The sequence below is a fragment of the Eublepharis macularius genome, chromosome 13 (genome assembly GCF_028583425.1).
Source record: "Eublepharis macularius isolate TG4126 chromosome 13, MPM_Emac_v1.0, whole genome shotgun sequence".
Taxonomy (NCBI): domain Eukaryota; kingdom Metazoa; phylum Chordata; class Lepidosauria; order Squamata; family Eublepharidae; genus Eublepharis; species Eublepharis macularius.
Window position 1 is genome coordinate 45,427,378 of NC_072802.1, and position 17,169 is coordinate 45,444,546.

The 17,169-nt window shown below is 43.1% G+C and overlaps 1 protein-coding gene across 1 annotated transcript; it reads left to right on the forward strand.

Moving 5' to 3' along the window:
- Nucleotides 1-88: 88 nt before the first annotated feature.
- On the forward strand, nucleotides 89-13,302 carry NUP62CL (nucleoporin 62 C-terminal like). Its single transcript, XM_054996906.1, has 12 exons — nucleotides 89-457; nucleotides 889-1,307; nucleotides 1,966-2,064; nucleotides 2,757-2,888; nucleotides 3,063-3,167; nucleotides 3,717-3,816; nucleotides 4,479-4,623; nucleotides 4,923-4,972; nucleotides 5,949-6,083; nucleotides 10,680-10,791; nucleotides 11,878-11,944; nucleotides 13,086-13,302. The coding sequence occupies exons 1-12, from the start codon at nucleotides 162-164 to the stop codon at nucleotides 13,175-13,177; spliced, it is 1,752 nt and encodes a 583-aa protein (XP_054852881.1). The 5' UTR covers nucleotides 89-161; the 3' UTR covers nucleotides 13,178-13,302.
- The last annotated feature ends 3,867 nt before the right edge of the window (nucleotides 13,303-17,169 follow it).

Genomic DNA, 17,169 nt, shown 5'->3' on the forward strand with positions numbered 1-17,169 from the left:
TGAGAAGGCGGCACCGCTACTTCTGGGGCTGGAGGGTCGACGTTTGGCAGTTAGCGCCTGCGTGTAAACGTCATCGGAGCGCGCGGCGGCTGAAAACGAAGCTGCGTTTGTGCGGAGGGGAGGACATTTCTAATCGTTTTCTTCCAGCGGAGTCCGGCGCTATGAGCCAGTTCAGCTTCGGCAGCTCCGTCCCATCCGGCGGCGGTTTCAGCTTCGGGACGCCGAAGACGGTGGCCGCCACCGCGCCGTCCGGTTTCTCCTTCGCCCCCTCTGCCTCTTCGTCGGCCAACGCTGGGGGCGGCTTCAGCTTCGGGACGGCGGCCACGGCTCCAGCCAGCACTCAGCCGCCGGCCCTCTTCTCTTTCGCCACGCCGGCCACCACGGCGCAGAGCTCTGGTTTCAGCTTCGGGGCGGCCACTCCCGCCACACCAGCGACTGGCAGCGTCTTCACGCTCGGGTGAGGAGGGCGCCGCAGGCTCAGAAGCTGCTTGCACCTGCGTTCGCGTTGTGAGGTGTTGGACTGGGAACGCGGACGGTGCTTTGCACGCGATAGAGAGGGGATACAGAAGGAGTGCTTGGCATGGGCGAGTCCCGGTGCTGGAACGTGAGAGCGATCGCGCCAGCCGCCTCTGCATGCCCTAATTCCTCATGCGTGTGTCAAAGTCGAGGTTAGCCCACGGATTATGCTGGTAGCTGAGAAAGTCCCCGAGTGTAACTTGGCAGCAGATAAGTGGGGGAGGGGGAGAATCTTGTCTGTAGCCTGCCTGAATGTAGCAGTAGTAGAAGGAGTAAAGAGAATTTATGAGTGTTGGAGAATTTAAGAACTTTTTCCTGGAACCTGAGGGTTTTCTCTCTCTCTCTCTCTCTTTGTTTTTGCTGTTTATTTAGAGGAAACGCGCCCAAGCTGAACCTGGGCAGCACTGGAACAACGCAACCTACTGGTATTACTGGAGGCTTTACACTCGGCAATAGCAGCGGACTGGGTGGTTCTGTAACAAGTAGTGTACCAGCTAGCCAGGCAGCAGCTCCTTCAGGCTTTATGTTTGGCTCCACCACTGCTACTGCACAGCCTGGTACAACTGGAGGTTTCAGCTTTGGCAGTGGAGGAACAACCCAGTCCGGGACCCCCAACTTCAGCCTTGGTTCAGTTGGGAACACAACACAGCCAGCAGCATCCACAGGGTTGACCTTTGGAGTTGCCCCAGTCCCAGCCCCAGCCCCAGCCCCAGCCCCAGCCAGCACTGCTACGACCACAGCAGCTGCATCACAACCTGCTACAGCTTTTAGCCTTGGAACACAGTCTGCAGGTAAGAGTGTTTTTGGCATGGAAACCCTTTCAGTGGTTATTCTAGGGCAATATCCATTAGCATTTCCTTCTAACTAAGCTCTATTGTTAGGTGTGTGTGTGTACACATATATGCAGGTATGTATTTTATGCATGCATGCACATATATATTTTACTTAACAGATAATTAACTTACAGAATACATGCCCATGCATATAGTGGAAGATGGCTTTAAAGTGGGGTTAAGCAGATAAGTCCATCAGTGGCTGCTAACCTTGATAATTAAAGGGAACTTCCAATCCAGAGTTAGTAAACTTCTGAATACTGATGCTGAGAGGCAACATCAGGAGTAGGACTTGGTCCCTCTATATTTTGTTTGGCTACTGTATGAACTAGACGGACCAGTGATCTGATACAACAAGGGTCATCTTTCTTAGTGTGCTGATGTAAAATTGTTATCTGTTTTGATATAATAGGTTTCAAGTGGTCTGTGTTATAATAATGTTGAGTATAAATGGAAAGCTGTGGCATATGCTGTCAAGTGCTCTCATGCAGTGTTCCTTTATGCTGCTTTCCCGCCCCCGCCCCCCCCCCAAAAGCACCAGTATGTGGAGGGAAGTGGCATGAACTAATACCCGATAAGCCTCTTTTCTTTATCTTTCTTTTTGTTTCCGGTTCAGGCTTTGGATTACTTGCTGGTGCAGTAGCACCAGCCACCTCTACCTCCACAGGAACACTGAGCCAGGGTCCTACCTTATCATTTGGAGCCAAACTTGGAGGTAGGGTCTGAAGAGAAAAGTGTATTGGTGATGGGGAGGCTATCCATGCACTCACCATCATTTTTGTTAAGGCCGGCGCAGCAGTCCAACTTACCTCTGAAATTGTTTTGTATACCTTTTGGATAAGTTTGTTTTCCCCTGATTTGTTACATCAACTTCACATTTCTTGTCCTCTTGTTTTACTCTTCCTTGCTTATTTTGCCCTTGTATTCAGTTCCTGCTTGTGCTTAAATTGCCCCTTCAGTCTTGTCACCATTTCTTCTAAAACTCCATCCTCATTTTCTGCTACTGCTTAACCTTCCCATGTTCCATCACAACTGTTTTATCTAGATACACCTTCCTGTGCTTTTCTGTCTGAGGCCTTTGCAAGATCTGTTACTTCTGTTTTCTGTACATGACTTAGTATATTGCCGTGAAAGTAGGTGCAGAAATAGTTATTAACCTTGAGAAAGAGGAACTACAGGAATTTTTCTGACTTTTTATTCTTGGCTTATCAGTAGAACTGTGTTCCATTGTGTTTCAATAAAAAAAGCCTGCAAACATGCAGATTACCCCAGAATAGGACCCTGAAGTAAGGAGGTACACAGAATCAAAGCATCTATATCAGTTTGAGGTGAAATGCATGCCTGCCTAAGGGAGATTCAGTTTACTCCCAAGTGGAATCTGAGTCCCAGAATATCCCTCCTCCATAGGTGCAGCTACAACCTCAACGGCATCTTCCACCACAACAGTGCCTTCTCTCCTTGGGCTGTGTGGACCAACACTCTTTGCCTCCATAGCAAATTCTTCAGCCTCAGCTCCTTCTACTCTTCCCAACCTTTCACGTAAGTGGGGATTGCATCTAGTGGCAAAAGGCCCTTGCTGTTGGGTGGGGGGGGGCAGACTTTGATTGCCTTGTCTTCAGAATTAGATTTTTTGTAGCCAAATAACTTAGTTTGAGGTAGTTGAGCACAAGTAGGAAAATCCATGTGAGTCAGAAGCCTTGCTTCCTCTTGCAGTTGGTGCTTCTTCAGTTGGGACAGCCACTGCAGGGACTTTGGGATTTGGTACTAAAGTCTCTGGGACGACAACAACAGCAGCAGTAGCAGCCACCACAGCAGCCAGTAAGTATCAGAAAATGAAGTAACTTTGGTTGAAGTGGCACACAAGGACCCCTGCTAGCCCCTTTTGCTTAACAGAGCCTGCTAAGTTGACTGCTTCTTTTCAAGGTGCTGTAAAGTTACTGTTTGCCTTTCTACCATCTTGGAAAAATAATTGTGGTTAACAGTGAGATTTCTTGTGCGGGATCATGATGGTCCTGGTGAGGGATCTTCTAGTCCTTCTGCATTTCCATGAAGTTCTGGATATTCCATTAAAATAACTTTACAATCTAGGGTTGGTTAAACCGGTCTTGAAAAAGAGAATGGAGATCTTCTTTGTACAACAAAAAATGAGATTCCTGGGCAGACAGTAGTATCAGGCATTGTATGTATGTTATATTAAGGTAGAATGCAGGAGATTGAGGTTCAGGACTGCTCTCATCCTTTAGAGAGTCCCCTCAAAATAACTTCATCTTCTTAGCTGAGCTTAAAGTTAGAGGCAGCTCCCAAGTCTCTGGCTGCCTGTCTTGTTCATTTCTGGTGCAATTTGATTTCTAAGAACTTTTGCTCTAGGTACATCTGCTCCCAGTACTGGATTCACATTGAATCTGAAGCCACCAGCCACAACTACACCTGTGGCCTCTACAGCCACTATTGCCACCACAACAGTCACGTAAGTTCAGTGTGTTTGTCATATGGTTGACTAGCAACAAAGCCCGTTGTGGGAAAAAATACAATGAGCTCTAGAAAGGGGAGGACGGGCAGGCAGGCATTTCCTCCTCCTCTGTCACTGATCCCAGCTGGATGAAGGAAGGGGGAGGGCAGGCATGGCCACCTCCTCTACACCTGATCCTGGTTGAATGAAGGGGGCGGGCATTGCCACCTGCTCCGCACCTGTTCCTGGCTGGGTGAAGAGGGGGCAGGCATAGCCACCTGCTCCGCACCTGATCCCAGCCGGGTGAAGGGGCGGGCATTGCCACCATCTCTGTGCCTGATCCCAGCCGGTGGGCATTGCCACCTGCTGCACTCCTGATGCCAGCTGGGTGAAGGCAGGGGGCAGGCATTGCCACCTGCTCCACGCCTAATCCCAGCCTGGACTTCCCACCATGGTGCACTCTCTGGAGGTCTGTCTGCCTCATCTGGGCTTTCCTCCACAGCAGCGCTCTGTGGAGGTGCACCAGGATAGGGAGTTGTTTTGAATACGCTTAGCCTTTTATATAGTAGGATACACCCTGGATTCGGGGGATGCAGGGTAGAACATTCTCATTTGGGTTTGGTTGTGAGTTGCCTTGGATTTTCCCCTGGCTAAGTGCCTTTCTTCAACCTTCTTTGTAGAGCTCCTCCAGTGATGACATATGCTCAGCTGGAGAGCTTGATTAACAAGTGGAGCCTGGAACTGGAGGACCAGGAAAAACATTTCCTTCAGCAGGCCACTCAAGTCAATGCCTGGGACAGGACCCTGATTGAGAATGGAGAAAAGGTAAGAAGCCACCTTGCGCATGAGCTCCTTCACAACGTATTGTGGAATTGCTGAAGTTGTATGCCTGATCAATAAAACATTTAAGCACGTGCTGTAGGAAACTTGTGACATGGCAGCACAACCAGCATACCTTACCCACCTGTTTTGTCGATGTTTTCTTTAATCAGCCTTATTTAATATCTCTAGTGCTAAAGCAAATACTGTCACTGCCAGAATGACATTCCTCTTTAGTGATTTCATTTTGCAAGTGAAAAGATTATCTCAACTTGACATCTATGAATCCCATGTCTGTTATACAGATCACATCTTTGCATAGAGAAGTGGAGAAAGTGAAGCTGGATCAGAAGAGGTGAGGTGCCTCAGGCATGCTTTAAAATGCTCATACGGCCATGTGCTGGATGGTGGTTAAGGTGTTGCCAGCCTGCCACCGTTTTGAGTAGTCCCTGGGAAAAGGGAAGTGGTGCCTGTAGGAAGGTGGTTACGCATATGAAAGCTGCCCTCACTAAACAGGCCTAGAGTTGTTATCCTCTCCCTATTAAATTTAGAAAGCACATTTCCCTGAATTTAGCAGCAGTTAACTTGACCCTTATGGAACTGATTGGATTCTAGAGCTCTCTGGGTGAAAATATATTTGTCAGCAGTTCTGACAGTGACCTGGTTGGCATGTGAAGAGCAGGCCAATTTTGGCTGATGGTGTGGTTGCTATCTCACTGCTTTGCCAAAGCCAGCCTCTCTAAGTAAAATCATGGAGGGGATCTGGAGTGGGGTGCCCTCAGTGTTCTAATGGAGCCATATTTCTTTTGCCTCTGCTCCAGTGCTTGTTTTGATCTGTAGAGTCCTTGGCAGCTTGTGCTTAACAAACTTCAAAGGGATTGTGTGTGAGAAAGAGAGAAAACAAGAGAAGAAAATAGAAATTTCAGTCAGTCCAGAATTTTTTTTAAAACTTCAAATTCAAATAGAGAAATGTCAGTTTCTACCCTGTTGTTCCCTTGAAGTGCAGCCTCATGTGATGTAAGGTGTTTGTGTGTTCCTTTCATAAGCCTATTTCACTTATGTATAATATGTTTTGGCTGCCTTGGGTTTGTTTTAAAAAGATGGAATACAGTTGTAGTGGATATAGGATGGGTTACAGTATTTTCTGGGATTTTGCCTGAGGCAGATTGTAAGCGCCCAGCAAATACTGTAACACAGGCAGCCTTCTGCAAAAAGTCCTCTCCCCTCTGTTTGACTAGCAGGTGGAGGGGCGTGTGTGAGAGTGTGTATGTGAGAGAGTGACTTTTGTTTTTCCAAGTTTTACAGGAAGTTGACTTTTTTTTCTTCTGCAGGTTGGACCAAGAACTAGACTTTATTTTGTCCCAGCAAAAAGAGCTGGAAGATCTGTTAATCCCCCTTGAAGAATCTGTGAAGGAACAGAGTGGGACAATCTACTTGCAGCATGCAGATGAGGAGCGGGAAAAGACGTAAGCAAATGCCTGATTCAGAATGGGTGAATGGGAGTGATAGATTAAATTTTCTTGTCAAAGATGGCCACACATTGAGACTCTGCTTGGGAAATGTGTCTTGGCACATTACCTTGAGCGCAGGTTCTGGACCCTTTTGGGATTTTAGTTAACAAGACTTCCCCTTCAAATCATTCTTGGAGGGAGCGTGCTCAATAGGTAAGGTACATGCTTTGTATGCAGAAGGTCTCTTGTTTCAATTCTCAGCACCTTCAGTAAGTGTTGTGAAAAACTCCTCTTTGCTTGAAAATTGCTACCAATTCTGGCAGGCGATCCCAGGCTAAGTAACCTCATGATCTGACTGTGCAAGGAAATTTCATATGTTCATGTGGGTATTTTTAACATTGATGGGAGCCTGACTATTTTTTAGAGGTGTCTTTCTGGTGACTCTAAAAGTCCTTTTGCTTAACTCTGTATTAGAGCTGCTTACATCCTTGTCAAGATTGCCAGGGTATTTTCAACCACTTTTCTTCTCCAAAAATTTGCATCCACTTTATCATGTACATTTTAACTTACTCTGTTTCAGTATCATATTGGAGTAAAAGTTTATATATTAGACCCAAGATATGTTCTTTTCTCTGCATGATTATTTTCTCAAAAGGTAAGATTCCTTAACTATTCTCTGAGTTCCTTCAGAAATTCTTGCATTCTGGAAACTGCCTGAAAATATATCAGCCATTGTATTTTTTTCCCCTTCGTCTTGAATTTCTTGCCATGATTTTATCTTTTCATCGAGGGTTTGTCATGTCTTAGTACGTTATAAAATCATTATCTTTTCTCTGATTCTTATCACAAAAGGCATCAGTTGGTGAAAATAGTGGCAATATCAACGGGTTTATTCTTTGTATTGTCGAAGGCTTTTGGTGCTACACCTCTGAAGATGCCAGCCAGCCACAGCTGCTGGCGAAACGTCAGGAACTACAATGCCAAGACCACGGCAATACAGCCCGGAAAACCCCCAACAACCATCGGGTTTATTCTTCTTCTAACCGAATCCCAAATTTGAATGAGGCTGTCTCTTATGACATGACCTTCTTGTTTCTTTCTTGATCTTTTCGTCACCCAAAGGAGGTTGTGTAGTCCGTCTGGCAAGTCCGCCACTTCTAGTCGTATTAGTCTATCTTTGGGGTTTCTTATCCAGTCTATAATCCAAACTAGACCAGCTGCTTTGTAATATTATTTGATATTTGGGACTGCCAACCCTTCTCTGGAAGTTTCATCTTGTAATACCTTGAATCTTACTCTTGGTTTTTTACTGTTCCAGATGAATTGATTAATTTGTCTTTGCCAGTCCTTCAATGTCTTATCTTTAATGCTAATTGGTAACATTTGAAACAAAAAATGGATTTTCGGTAAAACGTTCATTTTAATCGCCAAAATTCTTCCAATCCAAGACATTTAATTTGGACCATCTTTTCAAGTCTTTTTGAATTCTCCTCCACAATGTCTCACAATTATCACTGAACAAAGTGTCTTTATGTCTTGTTAGATAAATGCCCAAATATTTCACTGGGGTTCCTGCTATCTCACATCCTTATACTTCCTGGATTTTTTCTTCCTCATGCTTTGTTAAAAATTTAGGGATAATTTTTGTTTTTTTCTTGTTAATTTTGAATCCTGAATATTTACCATACTTTTTGCAAAAAGTTCTAGAGAGATTATCAAATGCTTTTTCAGCATCCAGAAAGACAAATGCAAATTTATGTCCTTTTTTCTTCACTAGTTCCATTGCATCAATTACAAATCGAATGTTTTCTTTCATATATCTCTTTGGCACGAAGCCCGTCTGATCGGGATGTATTATGTTCATTATGCTTTTTCTTAGCCTTTCTGCTAAAATGGAGGTAAATAATTTGTAATCCACGTTCAGCAGCAAGATTGGTCTGTATGATTGTGGCAACATCGGGTCGTTTCCTTCTTTAGGAATCAGCATTATATGTGCCTCTTGCCACGATTCAGGTAAAATCCTGTCTTCACTTATTTTATTCATCACTTTTTGAAGTGTCAGGGCCAACTCTTCTTCAAAGCATTTGTAATACATAGCTGTTAGCCCATCCAGACCGGGTGCTTTATCTTTTTTCATACTTTTTATCATTTGTGAGATCTCTTGTATTGTTATACTACAATTCAGCACTTCTTTGTCTTCTAACTTAAACTTTGGGAGTATCATTTCTTTAATATAATCGTCAGGTCCTTGTTCCATAAGAGATTCTTTTTTTATATAATTCAGAAAAATAGGATGTAAACAATTTATGTATTTTTCTGCATGGGTGATTCCATCTTGCTTTTTAACTGTTGTGATCCTTCTTCTCTCAGTTTCTTTTCTTAAACGATAGGCCAGAAAATGACCTGGTTTGTTTGCATGTTCAAAATATTTTTGCTTCATAAAGCTTAACTTCTTCTGCACTTCTTCAGCTTGCAAAAAGTTCAGTTGATTTCTTAATTGCTTAATTTCAGTTAATATTGTCTTCTTAAGTGATTTTTTTATGCTGTTCTTCCAAGTACAAGTCTTTCTTGTACTTCTTAACGATATCGTCTTGTAACAATATGTTATCATTCAGCCTCCCATCTTCTATTCTTGCATTCTTCTTGCCACTCTATCAGCAGGGAATTATGATCTGCATAAATTTTTGGTTGTATCTCTACTTTGTTTAAATTCATTAATGCGGTTTTGAACATCCAACACATCTATCCTCGAATATGTTTGATGTCTATCTGAGAAGAAGGTATAATTCCTGACTTTGGGATTTAAAGTTCTCCATGCATCCGTCAAATGTAATGTTTTCATATAGTACAGCACATTTTTGGGTAGTTTCCCTCCCCCTGTTCTTTTCGATCGGTCCATCTTTGAGTCCAACACTCCATTCATATCTCCACAAATAATAATTTCTCCTTCTTGAAAGTCCATCAATTTATCAAAAAAATTACCATAGAATTTTTCTTTAGCAGTATTTGGTGCATAGATTGTGACTAAAGTATAGATTCTCCGTCCTGGATGCTTGATTTTCAATAGTATATATTTTCCTTCTGGATCTTGCAGTTCCTCAATTATGCTAAGTTGTTGGTTCTTTACATTGACCGCCACTCTTCTCTTTTTCTCTTCTGCTGATAATATATAGACTTTACCTAATTTTTTATTCTCTAAAATATGTTCATGATTCTTCTTGATATGAGTTTCTTGAAGACATATTAAATCCACTTTCTATTTTTTTAACAAATTGAATATTTTGGATCATTTTGTGGGGGAGTTTAAGCCATTAATATTCACTGATAGGATACTGAAATTTTCCATATTGCTAATATGCCACTGCTTGGTCTAATCTCCCTTCTTCGCCTTCTGTTGTTTCTTCGTTTCTTTGTACCTGTTGGTATCAAAAGTGTCTTCCACTGCTAGTTCTTCAAATAGCTGCTTAGCCTGATCAATAGTTGATATCAGCCTTCTTCCTTTCAGTAACAAAACTTCAAGAGCAAATGGAGTTTTCCAAAAATATCTGATTTCTTTTTTGCGTAGTAGTTGTCTCAAGAAATCTAAATTTTTCTTCTTTTTCAGCAGGCTTTGTGGAAGATCTTGAAAAACTTGTATTTCTGATCCTGAGATTTTCAGTGGAGTCTCTCTTTGTTTCTTCAAAATCAAATCTCTCGTTTTCTTATCTGTAAATTTTACCAATATGTCCCGTGGCCTCTTGCTTTTGGCCCCAAATTTTGAGTAGACCCTATATATTTGGTCTATCCCTAAACAGTCTTCCTCAATCTCGTAATGATCTTGTAATAGCCCTCTGAATTCATCTTCCAAATCTTTCCCCCCTAAATCTTCTGGGACAGATCAAAATCGCAAATTTGAAGATCTGTTTTGTACTTCTAGCGTTTCAGTCTTTTGATCTGCTAGTTCCAGTTGCTGGTTTAGGGCCTCTTGTCTCAATTTAAGATCTCTGTAATGCTCTTTCACTGTCTCAGTTTCTTGAGTGTTTTTCTGCACTGTTTTTTGAACTTCCCCATGTCCTGCAGCAAATTCTTTCTTCAAAGCTGAAATGTCTTTCTTTATCATATATATTCTGACCTTCTAGTTTAATATTCTGTTGTGTGCGTTCTTCCGATTCTTTAAGCAGATCTTTTATTTGGGATGCAATAGTTTGGGAGTGTACTGCTAAATTCTGCTGAATTTTATCCATTAAATCTTGAGAGTCAAAGTCATCATCACTATCTCATTTTTTCTTTCCTTTTTTGTTTTCTGGTTGTCATTTTTTGCAGTCTATTTAATCTTTGTTCCAAAAAAATCTCATACAAGCTTCTCATATATTCCACGTCATACGCTTGCGATTGCAATTAATATTGATTGTACACTTGCATGAATGCTTAAAAATCCATTAAGTGCCTCCTTGCAATGCTAATTGCATTCACACATACCAATTCTTCCTCAGAGGCTCAAAGATGCTTACATTGTCACAAGGTAAAATGCTCTTGATCATTTCACAGCCTCTGCAATTGAATTTTTAAATGATAGAACTTAGAATGGCAGATACTCTACAATTCATTGGTTGCCTTTCTCCTATGCTTTAGTTATAAGCTGGCTGAAAATATTGATGCCCAGCTGAAGCGCATGGCACAAGATCTGAAGGATATTATTGAGCACTTGAATACATCTGGGGGCCCTGCTGACACCAGTGACCCAGTGAGTACAAAAACACTAGACTGTATGTGAGAAAACTGGAGATGGCTCTCAGTCCCATCCTAAGTAGGCCTGAGAATCCTACTTGGGTCTGTTTAATGAGCCTTACTCTCAGGAATGTGTTCTTAATCATCATTTGAATGGAGGGAGATAAAGAATTAGGAATTCTAGATCTTGTAAATAGGGTGGGTCATGGTGCAAATAATGCTAGTCTATGAACAGGAGACTTTACCTCCCATTTCCTGTTGTCTGCTTGCACACACACCGACTGTAAATCTACTCTCCACTATAGTCCTTTCATCTGGGAGGCCCCACTTCTCTGCACACCTTGAGAAGAGCATAGCTTGGGGAAGGGTTGATTTGGATTACAGTTCTTGCTGTAGAGCTGATGGTACTCCTCCTCTCCTGCCTAAAGCCTGACACCATTAACTGTGTAGAACTTCAGTTGTCTGAAGATCTGGTGAGATTTGTCTTTTATGTCAGCATTAAGGTGACTTGTCTGTGCTCTGCTGGTCTCACATGCCAGGCTTGTTAGTTCTCATGGTGTTGTAACCAACCCTTTTGTGTTTGCCCTAAGCAACGTGGTCCCTGCAAAGGGCTTATTTGTACCTTTCTGATGTTCCATTCATGTTCGTCCTGTGGCTGCCTGCCAAACAACCCAGTCAGAATACAGCACTCGCCATGAGCCTTTCCTAACTTTCCCTTAAGACTGGGCAAGGAACTGCAAGGGGTACCCCTGTGTCTGAAGAAAAGAGCTCAGTCTCTCAAAAGCTTATACCCTGAAACATCTTGTTCATCTCTAAGGTTTCATTGAACTCAAATCCTGCTGTTCTACTGTCGACCAACGTGGCTACCCCCTAAAACTACACTGGTATCTGGCTTCTTTTTAGCCCCCTATAGTTTGTGAATTTTGTTTTTGATTATGTCTTCAGTAGAGTGAACCTTTCTAGAGCACCCAGATGAGCAATACTTTGGGAAGCAACTGCTCAACGGGTTGTTGTTGACTTGGGCTATGTAGGATGTCTGAAGTGCTTGGCTAGCTGTGGTGACTCTAATCTCTCTGACTCTCTCCTCCCCCCCCCCCCCCAGCTTCAGCAGATCTGTAAAATCCTCAATGCACACATGGACTCTCTCCAGTGGATTGATCAGAATTCAGGTACTTGGCATCAATTATTACTTCTAGAATGTTCTGGCTAAAATTATTTTCAGAATAACATTGAGCAGAAACTCAGATGTGCAGGTGAAGTTTCCATGAGAGTCCATCCGTGGTTTAATGTATAAAGTAACTGCACATCATTGAAGGTAATAATAGCTATAATTTTGGTTAAATTTTTTTAGACTTTTTCAACAAATTTACAATATATAATTTGATTTTTTCTTCCCCTTTTTGACCTTTGCAGAAAGCAACACCTGGTTTTTAATTTCTTATTTTATTATTGGCTTATTATATTCCTGAATGTGGGTTTTTTTTGTATAATAGTACATTGACCACTGAGGAAGGCCTTTAGGGGCCAAAACACGTGTGGTCTATTTGTCATTGGGTAGTCCATCAATTGTTTATGAGATATTATAGTCTGTATGTACTTATTATTGGTCATTGGGTAGTCCATCATTGTATATGAAATATAACCTGGTATGTGTTTGTTATGCAGTCTGATATTCAGACTTTTAAATTTTTAAAGTTGTTGTCCGTGTGTACACTCTATAATAAATATTTGTAATTTTGTAATATTTTGGTACAGTTAGCTTGACCCTCTCATTTCACTTGCTTTTCCCACAGCAACGTAGTAGATGTGGGGAACTCCTTTTTAAAGCGCTCAGTTCAGCCAGGACCATGGCATGGAGCAGAGAAGGGGCTTCTGCATGCATCCAGGATGTTTTCTCAACTCCCAGCCATTATTTAGTCCAAATACTGAGTACTGCATGTGCAGTGCCAAAATGGGACTATTAGGCCCCACTGGGGCCATTTCTGCTTGGGGAAAATGCCACAAGGGAGACAGAAGCTCCCCACACACACCCCATGGACCTGAATTGAGAATTGGGTCCCTACAGTCCTTCAAAAATGAGTCCCATGCAGTTGCTGTGTGGCTGCAGGTTGGCAAGTCAGGTCCGAACAGCTTGGACATGACTTATTAAAAATTGTCCTGACTACTTTGGCTGTCAGTTGGGCTGGAAGAACCAGGTGTGTTTTGTTTTGCTTCTGGTGAGGATTTTTCCTCCAGGCTTTCCTTTTTCTGGGGTTGAACTTCAGTATATAGGCCCCTGCACTGATTCTAGTCCTTCTCTTTTGCATTCAGCCCTGCTGCAGAGGAAGGTTGAAGAAGTTACCAAGGTTTGCGAGAGTCGCCGCAAAGAACAGGAACGCAGTTTTCGGATTACGTTTGACTAAATCTGACTGCATTGCATTCCCACGCGCCTTCTCAGTACTTATATCAGATAGCAATGTTGAGCAATGTGTGCTTGAATTGTGATGCCTCCTTTTGTAAGGTATAATAAAGGTCTTTTTTCCCGGAACTCCTTTCTGAGTGTCCAGTCTTAAAGATGTCGTGCTGGGGTGGGGCGAGGAGTTATGCCCCAGTAGAAATGCAGCAGCTTTGCATGCAGTGAGTCCCAAGTTTAGTTCCCAGTATCTCCAGTTAAAAGGATCAACTATCATGATGTGAAACCTTTGGAGAACCACTGCCAGTCAGAATAGATAGTGTTGACCTTGATAGACCGATGGTCTGATTCGTAAGGCAGCTTTATGTATTCAGTACCCAGGATCTCCAATTAAAGGTAGGAGCTGGAAGAGATCTTGCTGTGCCTGGGTGCCCAGAGAGCTGCTGCACAGAGGCAAAACTGAGCTTGATTGGTCTGACAAGATACATTCATCTATGGGTGCGATGTTGCTTTTCCTCATTTAACAGATGCCTTCTGTGGTATTGGAGTGCTATATTAAGAGTAGCCCTTTCAAGCTGAGCTGGGTTGATGCTATGCTATTCCTCATTGTTTTTGCCGTGTTCTGCCTGCAGGGAGATTAGATATACAACTCATAACCCTTTGCCACTTCATACACATTGTGGTATCTTTGTTAGCCCACACAGGCCCAATGTAAAACCCACCCCCAGCATCTCCAGGTGAAGGTAACAAATGTTGGAAAATCTCCTCCTCCAGCTGAGAATTTGGAGATGCACCATCTGCCTGGGGAGAGCTCTTGAAACTTAATGTCTGACTGATCCATGGTCAGACTGCAGCCTTGACTGAGTTTTGTGCCAAACCATAGGCGATTTGCCAAAGCCTCAGAATCAAGGGGGGGGCTTCCAGCACCTTGTCCCCTCCCCATCCTGCCAGTTTCCTTGCTGGAGGGTAGCCAGGTGTCGTCCTCATTGGTCCCCTTCCAGATGCTTTAAAGGCAGCCTGGCAAGCCATGTATTCCCTCTACAGGCCTGGGTGCTGAACCAGGGCAGCTGGCCAGTCAGTGGCAAAGAATGAAACCTGCTGTTTGGTGACAACTTTTTGAAAAGACATGCCTCTGGGATGGCTGCTTGAATAATCTTCCTGCCTTAAAGCAGCTCTCTTGTGCATCCAGAAAGCTACCTGCCCCCTACACATTAGGAAGTCTGCGGTCTAAGTATCTGTCCTTGGCAAGCCTAATTCATTCTCATCCATTTGTAAAATGAGTGGTCTTCCTTGTAAGGTGATTGTAAGGATTAATGCATGTAGGTGAATAATGCATGCATACATTACTGATGCATAAAATTTGAGTCAAAATTTGTAATAAAGTTTCTTGACTGAAAGCTGGGTGTTTATTTCTAGTTGGGCTAAAAAAAATCACCCCTGGAAATATATGATAGTATCCATATTCAAGTATGTTTAGCTAAACCAGATTTCTTGACAAGCAGAAGGCTTATTTCTCCTGTGCTGTAGTCTGATAGGAGATGAAGGCTTCTCTTTGTATTTTTGTCATTCAAGAAGCATCTCAGCAATGAACAAGCGGGCCCAGTCCCAGGTCTGCCACTTCTAGTGTCTCTGCCTGACTCCAGAAAGTTTATTCCAGTTGCTATGTGGCTTGTTCTCCTTGCCACCTTCATTTATTATTTATTTTATTTACGTCATTTATAGTCTGCCTTTCTCATTGAGACTCAAGGCAGATTACTCCTAGTGAGATTAGTGCAATCAGTACCAGGGATATTTCCATAAACAATGTCATAGAGTAAATAGAAGTTCACAAAAGATGTAACGTTAGTAGGAATCCAATGCAACATAATGGTGAGATCTATGGTCCCTAACTTATTAGCGAATCATCTGAGATTCCCCTCCCTACAATATAGCCCTCCTATTTGAGTAAAAAGCCTTTTTGGATAATTCGGTTTTGCATTGTTTGTGGAAAGCCAGGAGAGTGGGGGCTCTCCTGACCTCAGGCAAGCCATTTCACAGGGTGGGGGCCACCACAGAGAGAGCCTGTGTACGGGCTGCTGTTGATTTCACCCATGTGCAGGCTGGCACCTGCAAGAGACCCTGTTTGGAAGAGTGAAGCTGCCATGGAGGAGCATAAGGAGGGAGGCAGTCCTGTAGGTGTGCTGGACCAAGGCCATGAAGAGCTTTGTAAGTGATAACCAATATCTTGAAGTGAGCACGGTAACTAATGGGCAGCGAATGGAGTGACTGTAGGATGGGAATGATGTTCATTCTCCTGCTTGCTCCTGATAACAGTTCAGCTGCAGCATTTTGCACCAATTGGAGTATCTTAGTTTAGATGGGAGACCTATGTATAGTTCATTACAATAATCAAGTCCTGATGTTACCATAGCATGAATGCAGATTTCCAGGTCGGCCAGGTCAAGGTAAGAAGCCATTTTCCAAGTGAGGGAGAGGTTGTAGAAAGCATTTTTGCAGCTGCTTTAACTTGTTTTTCTAATAATACTGCTGGATCCATTATAATCTCTAGGCTCTTAACCGACTCTACAAGGGTCAGGCAAACCATCAAAAGTGGGGGAGTACAATGCCTTTTTGGATCTCTGCCTTCCCAACAAGCATCCCTTCCATCTTGTCAGGGTTTAATTTCAATTTGTTCATTTTCAGCCATTTCACCATGGCTGTCAGTTAACGATCCAAGATTTCTACTGAATCTTGTGGGGACCTGGATAGCGAGATACAGAGTTGGGTGTCACCTGCATATTGATGACATCCCACTCCATAGCTGCGAATGAGTTCTCTTAAAAGTTTTACATAGAGGTTGAATAACATGGGAGATAAGATTGCGCCCTGTGGAACCCCACAAGATAGTTCCCATTCTGGAGATAGCTGATCTCTGACAGCATCCCTTTGAGTCCATTCCACGAGAAACGATTTAAACCAGTCCAAGGAACCCTTTGATGCCCACTTCTGTCTCTAGATGCCTCAACAGGATGGCATGGTCTACTGTGTCAAGGGCTACAGATAGATCCAGGAGGGGCAATAAAGAGGCATGGCTTTTGTCTATGTTCAGACTAAGATCATCTACTAATACCACTAGTTCCGTCTCTGTCCTATGCCCTGGTCTGAATCCAGACTGGAAAGGGTCCAGAGTGCTCGAGTTATCCAAGAAAGTCTGGAGTTGGTCAGCTACTGCTCTCTCAATCACGTTGCCCAGAAAGGGCAGATTAGAGAGGTGATAATTGGCCGCATCATTTTTGTCTAGGGATGGTTTTTTAATTAGCGAACAGATAATCACCTGTTTGAGCAGCCGGGGGGAAGGTGCCCTGAGTTAGCGACTGATTTACAATAGGCCTCAACGATTCACTTATGTGGTCCTTACTTGATTTGGGTAAGGGTCAAGCACACAAGTAGTGGCTTTCGTAGATGTCAGAATCCTGTTAAGATCTGTCATTGTAATTGGCTCAAGGCAGTCCAAATGTAAGCTAGATGGTGCATTAAGCATTTCTTCTTTCTCGTCTGCATTTGCAGCTAGCATCTAGATCAGAGCGTATTTGCACTCTTATCAGTGACAAACTTAGCAAAGTTTGTCTGTTCCTGGGACTGTAAAGGTTCAGATTTAGGAGTTAGAAGGTGTCTGGATATCTTAAACAATTGGGACTGCTGTGAACTAGCCGACACAATGATTGCCAAGAAATATAGTTTCTTTGCCGTCTTCATTTCCACGTCATAGGTCCTCCAGTGGGCTTTGTAGCATGCTCTATCAGCTTCCATGTGAGATTTTCGCCAGCATCTTTCTAGACTTCTTCCAACGCTCTCTAGGTCAGATGCTGCTTGTCTTGGATTAAGTGCCTCGTTTGCTTTCTCAGACTTCAAACAGTTCCCTGGTGTAAATATGGCAAACACAGATGGCCCGAATGCCAGTTACCTGAGGGACAGCTTAGGAAGGTGCTAAAGGGGAGCCCAACTCCTCCTGTGCCATGGCAC